At 41.9% G+C, this 10,159-nt stretch overlaps 1 protein-coding gene and 1 non-coding gene across 2 annotated transcripts; both read left to right on the forward strand.

Annotated features, from left to right (window-relative positions):
* The first annotated feature begins 3,320 nt into the window (after positions 1-3,320).
* On the forward strand, positions 3,321-8,795 carry RPS20 (ribosomal protein S20). Its single transcript, XM_056485291.1, has 4 exons — positions 3,321-5,945; positions 7,255-7,354; positions 8,093-8,166; positions 8,572-8,795. The coding sequence occupies exons 1-4, from the start codon at positions 5,943-5,945 to the stop codon at positions 8,752-8,754; spliced, it is 360 nt and encodes a 119-aa protein (XP_056341266.1). The 5' UTR covers positions 3,321-5,942; the 3' UTR covers positions 8,755-8,795.
* On the forward strand, positions 7,950-8,013 carry LOC130250459 (small nucleolar RNA U54). The gene has a single exon (XR_008839986.1). It is a non-coding gene; the product is annotated as a small nucleolar RNA U54 (small nucleolar RNA).
* Positions 8,796-10,159: the final 1,364 nt, after the last annotated feature.

Below are 10,159 nucleotides of genomic sequence, written 5' to 3' on the forward strand. Positions count from 1 at the left end.
AAACACCACTTTTTTTCCTTCAGGACAGACATCCAAACATGCTAATACCCTGCAGCTGGCAGCTTCACCTCCACCTTTTGCAGGAGGCAGACGTGAGGAGGAAAGACAACTCCAAAGTCTTTCATAGCACAGTATTGTGAGAGTTTGTATGCACCAGTATGTGCCACTAGTTCCTAAACACTCTCAGTACAAAGCATCCATAGAGAAGCCAGCGAGGTAAGAGCAGCAAAACAATCTGTGTCCTGAAAGTCATTTCCAGTTCTGGTGTTAAAAGAGCTTGTTCTGTTCAACGAGTCACATAGATGTTATTTGAGTAGGTGCAAGTTTTCCACATATTCTACTAACTACTGCAGTCATCTTGAACTATTGTCACAAAGTGAGAAAGATCACAACAGTGCCAAGTGATGCTGCCTCAAGTGGCCAAATCCAGACTGTAGAGATTTGTGAAGTTTATTATTTTTTGTACTTGATTAACTTTTCCCCTCATGAAGTCCTCTGAGGTGACTTCCAAAATTAAAACTGGATGCAAAAGACCCCACAATTCTGTTTGTATGCCCACTAGTTCTGCTTTCACTGGGCTGTTGCTGGAGACTTTTTGTACAGGAATTGCATGCCCCCACTCTTGGTAACCTGGCCTGGATAACAACAGATGATAGGGTAGGAATGGGAATATAACTAGTGTGTGTGAACAGAATCCCCAAACTGGCATGTTCTGAGAGGATGTTTGCCCAAAACCTGATAACATTAAGAGGAAATTAATAATAACAAAGCTTGCTTAAGACAATGACCATCCAGATTAAATCATAACCAGGGAATTAGATTAACAAGAGGGGGGTAAACAAAGCTTGAAAAGGAGCATGAGAATTTGTGATTATTAGAAGAAAACTTGTGCTAGGTGCTAATATTTCTAAGACCTTCCTCATCAGACATGGAAAGGAGCTGCCACCTCTTTTCAGACAGAGGGGACTGACAGGGTGAAGGAACAGCAGGGATCCACCCCTCCTGGAATGTGGAATGGCTGCACAGGCTTCCAAAGGTGGGACTGTGTATTGTACCCCATGCTTCCTGCAAGAGAGTGGAAGTGCATATAAGGAATGTGTGCCTATGTAAGTGGGATCAGTTGCAGAAGAGTATGAAATTTGTAGGTGCTTACCAGCAATTTGTAAGCCTCTAGTATTGTCATTTCAATTGTTGTGCTGATACTGATCCACAATATATTGTTCATTGATTACCAGCGAATTACATGTTGCTAATCAATAAACCACCTTAGCTGCTATCAAGGCTGTGTGAGTTACAGTCATTTTCTGCAAAAAGTGTTTTTTTCATTACTACAAATTTGACAGAAGCATCACATCTGCAGAGCAAGGAGTGGGGAGAAAACAAACATTCTTCCAGGGAGGCAGAGAACACATAACTCATCAATTTTGGAAAAAAAAAAAAAAAAAAAAAAATTAAGATTGAACTGGAACAGGACAAATTCAAATATCCTCCTGAAAGCCCCCCAGATGGACAATGCTGCTTCAGCCAGAGTGTTTGAAGACATATTGTAATGATGTATCACAGATATGATGTCACTAGAAATGCTGTAGCAAGCTGTTGCCTATCAGCAGCTTTGTAATTTTTGTCACGATGATCTGTCAGAAAAACAAGGCAAAAACAGGCTGACAAGGGAGAAGTTCTGCTCTAACCACATCAATGATATTAGAAGCCAAGTGTATTATCTGCCAGGCATAAAGCACATTTAAAAGAAAAGAGCTTGTGGTGATAATGAAGATGTTGCCCACTTGAAAACATCTCCTAACAATGAATACTTGTGGCAATGTTTGTCAATAGTAAAGGACAACATCAAAGCACAGTTGCTCTTTTTCTGAATCACAGACCTAGTTTATGTTTACCATGCTTACATGAGGAATTTTTAAGTTAAAGAGAGCTTAGTATTTTGATGGGTGGTTACATTTTTATATGCTGAGCTTTATGCTAGAATTGGCATGAAAATTTAGAAAACGTAAAATGGACAGACTAAGTGCAATATGAGAACTCCAGCTGTGCATTCTGTCTGCCTGCTACCTGCAGAGAGCAATGCCAGTTAGCAGCTACCCATCTACACAAATCAGTCTTTTAAAGGGGGGTATTTTAATTCCAGGATTTTTTTCTGAAGTTCCAGTAGCTTGGGCACTTGTAGAGAAAGCCAATTCCTGAGCAAAGAACTCGGATGAGAGTTCTGCAACATGATACGACTGAGAAACTTAACACAAGAGGATAAGCAGATACCTACAATTAAGACCAAGCAGATGCTGTAGCCTTTATTAAAAGGGTTGAAAATTGGATTTCTCATGACTGGTTTACAGACTCAACCATCTATTGATGACCTTTGTGGAAGCCTGCTTCATATGATCCTGCTTCATAGGTATTTGAAGACCAGAAGCTCAAAGAAAACCCTTAAAAGTGTGTTCAGATCCCAGTGACCTTGGAGAAGGAAGTTATTTACAAGTAAATAGCAATATCTTAATCACCACTGAAAGCAAGTACTAGAGGTATTAGGCTGCCACAACCATAACAGCTTCCAGAGAGATGCCCACATGAAATAACCACTATGAAAAGTGACATAGCAGTTAAGGAAGCTACTGTGAGCCCTGCCAAAACAATTCATGGGCCACCAGTGTGAAATAAACAATCTATTCAAAAAAATGAATGGTGTTCACAACCCAAGCTGCAAAGGCTGGGGAGTATGTCTGTCCTTTGACCCAGCCAAAAGTGCATCAGAAAGGTTCAACATTCACCAGAAGACAACAAAAATCTACATTTCACTAAATTTCTATGAAAGACCTGATTGACCCCAGAAAATGCTCCTTCTGCCACACAGACTCATTCCAGAATCTACTCTTCTGAAGGACAAACTAGTCAAAGGAAAAGAGAAAAAAAATCCCAGTAATCTGTAACCCCCCTCAAAAAATCAAAGTATCATGAATGCACATGGACTGATACTCTGCATGATAAATCACTAAATTAGGTATCAAATTGTTTCTGCTACAGACCACTAAGTCATGTCAAAATCATGTCTTGCTTCTTAATAGTTTATCTTCTTAATTACTTGACATGAAAAAAACATTCCTGGAAGCTTCACCTAAAAAGTACAGGCTACTGGGTATTAATTTAAGTCACAGAATGACAATCTCTTAACTAAAGTTAGCATCATCTGGGGAGAAAAACCTACATGAAAAGCAGTATGTAATCAAAAGAAAACCAGGCAGAATACAAAATATGAATTAGAAGTTAAGAATGACAAAATACAAGATAAGCAAAAAGTTGTATTTAGAATGGCTTTTTACTCACATGAATGGCAAGGAGCATTTTTAATATATAGTGTATTTCAGAGAAAACAAAGTTCAGATAAATTTCTGCACATTTGTGGAGAAAAATAACATATATCAGAAAATTCCAACAATAGCCATGGAAAGCCTTAAACATAGGAACAGAAGTGAGGCGGTTTTTAAATCAGCAGCTCCAGATAGCCTGCATCCAAGAATTTTAAGAGCTGGCAAAGGCACCTTGTGTGCTGTTAATGTGGATTTTCCATAAGCTCTGAGAAATCTGGGGAAGCTCAGAAAAAAAAAAGAAAAAAGAAAAATCTCAAAGAAAGCTGAGGTAATGCCAATACTAGGAATATAAGTAAGAAAGGAACAAATTCAGGAACTTACGGTCAACCTCGCCTTAATCCTAGGGGGGAAAAACCAAACCCAAACCAACTACTTCATACAGAAACAAGAAATAAATGAGCAAATTGTACTTAAATTACACAGCTTAAATCTATGGAAAACTTATATTTTTGTAATTACTTTTTTTTTTTTTCTCACACAATTACAGCATTTGTTTGGTAGACAATAGGAACAGTGTTGATATAACACATTTGTAACATTGACTATTTCAGCAAGACACAAAGAAACTGGCACAGTTCTGCACATACAGTTCATAGCAAGCAAATTAAAACTAAGGCTACAGGACCATGTCAGTCAGACATATTTCTAATTGAATCCCACAGGAATTAGTTCTTGGCAGCAAAGTACTCAGTATTTTATCTGGAAATAAAGTTTACAAAGAACATTCATAAAAGCTCTAAGTAAATAGTGAAGTAAGGCTGCTGATTGGGAACCATCTGGATTACTGGAAAACTAAGTGCTTCAGCATGATCACTGTGAGGTCATGTATTTAAGAGTGATGAATTTAAAACACTTATAGATGGAAAACTTCCTCAGGAAGTAGCTGGAATAGCTGGTAACAGAATAAACATGGGTTCCTTCAGTACGAGTTCAAAAATTGTATATATGTAATTGTTAAATGGCCCAGAACCAAATGATGTTTTCATTGCAGGGAGGAAGAGACAAGAGAAACGTGACTATCATCAAAACAGATTTCTCAAGTACTGATCTCCATTGGCAAAAGATATTGCTGCATTTCAGGAAACAGCAACAGGATGACAACTTCTGTATCCACATTTCTTTGAGCTGCTTTATCAGAATACAGCCTCCAGTACTTTCAAAGAAGATGTAAGTAAATTAGAGATTTCGAAGAGTACAAATAATCCAAGTGCAAACAAGCCTAAATAATGGAACAGTTGGCATATACAAACAATAACAGTTGGCAACTGCATCACATGAGGTTTTAGGACCAAGTGAAGACCTCTAAAGCAACTGGTAGGAGAAAAAAATACACTGAAGTACAGTGTGATAGCTGAAAGTTCATCTTAAAATACCAAGTAAGCTTTCTTGAGTAACTGCAATAATAAATAAGCTTCCAGAGGTGCAGTAGTTATGCTAACATTATACATGTCTATGATTCCTGGGCAGAACTCCAAATTAGAATGTAATTATTAATTTTAAAAGACAGTCATAGTGACCTTACTATAGGCCATAATTTCAATACATGTTTCACTACTTCTCCAGTGATGTAACTTGAAACAGACATATTTTCAGCAAAACGCCTGGTTTGGGACTAACAATTACCACTGTCCAAGCCAAATCAAAGACAATGTCAGTAAAAAACATCCCTCCCATGGCCAACCTTAACAGATAATGGAACTTCCATAAATAAAACTAATTTAAGTTCTTAAATTTAAGCATGAATAGAATGAGAGCTTTTATTTAAAACTCCTGCTCTCGCACCTCCACTGTGCAGAATCACAGACTCAACTGGGCTGGAACAGACCTGTGGGACCATCGAGTCCAACCTGTGCCCGAGCAGCACCGCGTTAATGTAAACCATGGCACACCAGTCTTCCCTTAAACACCTCCAGGAACAGTGCCCACCGTCTCCCTGGGCTGACCATTCCAATGTGTTATCACTCCTCCTGTGAATAAATCCTTACTAATGCCCAGCATAGTAAGGATTTATTCCTGGCACGGCTTAAGACGATGTCCTCTCGTCCTGTCCCTTTCAGTAATGAAAGAAGATAAAAGACCCGAAGGCTCAGACGGGAGCGGGCTCGCTACCAGTGGAAGCGATAAAGCTTCGCCCGTGCGCCAGGCCCGGCCTTCCCTCCGCAGAACGCCGAAATGTCCGGAGAAGGCGAGCAGGAGCCCGAGATGCCCGCGGGACCCGAGCGGGAAGGGGCTGTGTCCCGCAGGACGGCCAAGCCCGAGCAGGGGCACAGCAGCTGCCGGGCCCAGGTCCCGCTGCGCTCGCCATCAGCCGGACCGCAGGGCCACCATCCCGCAGGAAGCGGAGCCAGCCCGGCCTGGCCTCCCCGCCCCGGCGCTTCCGCGCCCGGCGGGCGGGTGAAAGGTCCCGCGGCGCCCGGATGGAGGCGGCGCCGCTCCGCTATATAAGCGCCCGCCGCCGGCGCGCCCGCCTCTCCCGCGCCGCCGCCTCCTGGCTCACCGCTGTTCGCTGGGCCCCGCGCCGCCCGAGCCCGGGAATAAGTCGGTCAGGAAGGCTCCGCTGCCGCCATGGTGAGCGGGGGAGCGCCGGGGGCGGGGGAGGGAGCGGGGCCGCCGCGCCGGCCCGGCCGCGTGGCCGCCGTGCCCGCCCGGGCCGTGCAGGCCCTCGGCCCCGGGGCAGCGCCGCGCGTCCCGGCGGGCGCGGAGGCTCCTCGGCTGCCGGGGCGGCTCCCGGAGCTCCCCCCGAGCCGGCGGGCAGCCAGGGCGACCTGCGGGCCCCGCAGTGCCGTTCTCTTCGGGAGCGGCTCCGGGGGAAGCGAAGGCGAGGGGAGGCGGCCGCAGCCCGGCGTGAGCGGGGCTGGTCCGGCCTCGTGTCCCTGCCCTTACAGGCGGCTGTTTAGGGAACGTGGTCACTTAATGCGGCAGGCAGCACCTCATCGTCACTGTGCCATCCCGTGTTCCACAGAATCGAAGAATAGGTCAAGTTGGAAGGGACCACAGCGGGTCATCCCAGAGCACATGGCACAGGATTGAGTCCAGACGGCTCTTGAATATTTCCAATATACTCCACACACAGCCGTTCTGGGCAGTGTCCCAATGCTCAGCCGCACAGTAAAGAAGTTCTTCATGTTCAGGTGGAACTTCTGTATATCAGTTTCTGCCCGTTGTCTCCTGTCTTGCTGGCTGGCACCACCGAGAAGAGCCTGGCTCCATCCTCTGGGCAACCCCCCTATTTGTATTTTTAGAGACGTATATGTATATATATATATAGACATATATGCATATATATATTTCTCTCCTCTTTTCTTAAGATATTTACTCATTTTTTACTATTTCATCAGCTCACTAAATTCACATTAATGCCCCATTATTTGCAAGTGTTTAATTGTTTAAGCTCCTCAAATCAGTTTCGTGAGTGGCCAAATTAGTCTTTCTAGCCAGGTGCCCCTGGTTTTTTTGTCGTGGTGTGAGTTGCTGCAGGTTTGTTGATCAAATCTTCACTACTTCATTTGTGGTGAGGTTAAGTTGTAAGATACATGAAGAATGAAATACTTTTTTTTTTTTTTTTGAGGAAAAGGAACGGAATAGGAATGTTTGTGCCAGCTCTGTATAGGTAAACCAGGGAAGGGTGTGCTTGCAGCTTCCCATGCTGAGATGCAGTTAGACTAAAAAATTGCTTTTCATTAGCGTTAGCACTTTGCCCTTTCATTCTCTTCCTATTTTTTTCTACCGTGCCACCATGCCCTTCTAGTTAATAGTGTTAAACAGTCCCATAGCTGAATTGTTCTTTTGCACTTCAGAAATCTGTTTCTAAGAGGCAGTGGATAGTGTGAGTTGGTGTTCACTGCAGTGTCTGATGTTTGTATCTTCAACCTTTTAGGCGTTTAAAGATACTGGCAAAGCACCTGTGGAACAAGAGGTGGCGATTCATCGCATTAGAATTACCTTGACAAGTCGCAATGTAAAATCACTGGAGAAGGGTGAGTAGTACTTCTCTGTTTACTTGGAGAACTCGTCAGGTAATGAATAATAGGTGCCATGTAGGGCATTGCAAAGTACAATGTGTTGAAACCAGTTGTAATTAAGGATCTTACCGTTTGCCTTTTTGTATGTGCCTTGGTTTGCAAAGTCAACCCCAAGTGCTTCATACACCAAAAAATTCTGATTTAATTTTTAATGAAGTTAGTGTTTTGGGGGTTTTCATTATGCAGAAAAACTTATGTCATAATGACTAATGTAAGAGAGTGCAGCTTCTTCCTTTTAGTTCTTATGGGGAATTTTGAAAGAATTATCACACTCTGAATGTATAAGAACTGAAAGGCACTGGTTTCTTGATATTTTGTTGTGTTATGAAGAGTTTAGTATAACATTCTTTAAAAAAAAAATTAATCTTGTTTAGGAACTAGCTTTGCCAGTGTTTAATCACATAATAAAAATGTAAAAAAAAGTTACTATTTGTAGGATTTTCAGGCTGATAACAGCTTAAATATGGTTTCAACTTGTAGTAATGGGTTTTGCTTATTGTTGCACCGTGATTTTGGTCACCATGTCATAACACTTCCAGTTGTATGTGGTTGGCTATGAGGATAATGCTTAAAATGAATGGCAGTGATCACTCATACGCTATTCTGAGCCAACATCTTGTTTAAAATACTTGCTTAAAAAGTCAAGCAAGTAAAACAGTCACAAGGCCTGAGCTGTTGCATGTCTCTTTTCAGTCTGTGCTGACTTGATCAGAGGTGCTAAGGAAAAAAACCTGAAGGTGAAGGGACCCGTTCGCATGCCCACCAAGGTACTTGACACTGTTTTCCTCTCTTAAAAGTTGGTTTGCTTTCTGCAACTGTGTGCTTAAAAACCTATTTTTTTCAGGAACAAAAGGTGAAATGAAAAGCAGTGCTGTTAAACTGAAGGTGACCCAGTGTAAAAAGATGATTTCACACCTAGAATAACTGTTAAGTGCAAAATATGTTGAATGTGGAAGGGGCTTTTCTGTTCAATTTATTTTAATAATGAAATAATTTTTTAAATGAAATTAAACATGTAAGGAAGGAGTGTTAACATCAGTAGACCATGACTTAATAGCTAACTTTCTAATGGCACAGATACCACACAATATTTGTAGGGGATCACCTTTTTGTCTGGTTGTGGATTACTCCTCTGAGTGCACCATCTAAATACCTGGTGTTTGACTTTCCAGACCCTGCGGATCACTACCAGGAAGACGCCCTGTGGTGAGGGTTCCAAGACCTGGGATCGCTTCCAGATGCGTATCCACAAGCGGCTCATTGACTTGCACAGCCCTTCTGAGATTGTGAAGCAGATCACCTCCATCAGCATCGAACCCGGCGTAGAAGTCGAAGTTACTATTGCCGATGCCTAAATGACGGTCGTCGTTGAATAAAAATGATTTGCAAGTTTTCATCTCTTGTTTCTTTTCTTATGTGTGCCCAGAGATAGTTCTGTGATGGTTTTTGTGAAGAAGGACAGCAGAAACCACAATCAGAATGCTGTGTGAGAGGACTGTATATTTAAGGAAGAATATGCACTTGTAAATACCAGGAAAATTAAACTTGGGCATCCCAGTTTCTTTGGAGGCTGGCAACTATATGGTTGTGCAGCACTTCATGAAAAATATATTTTTTAACAATTTAGGGGTTTGATTTTGGCCAAAATTTTAGTTTATACACAGACAAGTACCTGAATTAAAATTTATATTTAGATAAAACTACCAAGTTTTCAATTATTGGTTCTTGCTGTGCAAGACTGAACGCTTATTCTGTTTGGATTTTTTTTCCCATATGTGTCACAATCAAAGGATGCTGCAAGTGATAGTTGTAAAACTTCATCATTTTTGATGAACACATTGAATTTAACAAGTTTATTCTTTTGACATGTGTGTAGAGTCACCAAACTGAACTATGGCACTACCTAGTTGTCTTTCCAGTTTTAGATTTCTACCAACATTAATGCTAAGAGTAAGCTTCATATGTAAAGCAACAAAACAGCCATTTTTATTGCTGCTTTTAAGTCTCAAAGGAACTGTGATTAATTCTTAAACCAACTAAACAAAGCCCAGAGTTACAGAGAACAGTTTTATATAATCCATTAAGGATCAGATTGCTGCTTCTGCTTCAAGCATAAGAGAGAACTTGAGTTCTAAATAAAACAAGCAGTGGTGGTTCTCTGCAAGCAGCTTCAGGTCCTGTTTATGTTTGCTAAGACCTAAAACTGACCAAAGCTTGAGCTTTCTGACTCAAGAAGTACAAGAGGCCTTCAATTTCCAGTTAGTAGGCTTGAGAGCTTTGGTGGAAGGGAGGTGAATGAGTTAAAGTGAACAGATTGTGTCAAGTTTACTTCCTTGAGAAACAACTATTGTGAGCAGAGGGGGAAATACCCTCCAACACAGAATATCTGTGTCTTCCTTAAAGTCTGTTTCTGGTAAAATGCCACAGATACAAGGTGCCTGACAAATACTTCTGAGTTTGAAAATTATTTCTATTATATGGGTTGCTCTTCACAGGAATAAATGGGCAAACAAACAGCACAAGGAGATACCTTGCACTCACTGGCATAAGTTGCCTGTGCTCAAGTAGTCCTCCTGATTAACAGAGTAGCCCTGTGGCTGAAAGCACTTGGAGGGATCTAGGCTCGGCTGGCAGGGTTTGACATCAAAGTTCTGCTTTTGGTTTTCCAAAGGGTTTCCAAACAGGTTTTTCCCTGTTGGTCAAAACTGTGGAACAGTTTTGTATCCGTTTACATCTGGCTGTACTCTGACTCACAGGGTG

This window comes from Oenanthe melanoleuca, chromosome 2 (assembly GCF_029582105.1).
Source record: "Oenanthe melanoleuca isolate GR-GAL-2019-014 chromosome 2, OMel1.0, whole genome shotgun sequence".
NCBI classification, from domain to species: Eukaryota; Metazoa; Chordata; class Aves; order Passeriformes; family Muscicapidae; genus Oenanthe; species Oenanthe melanoleuca.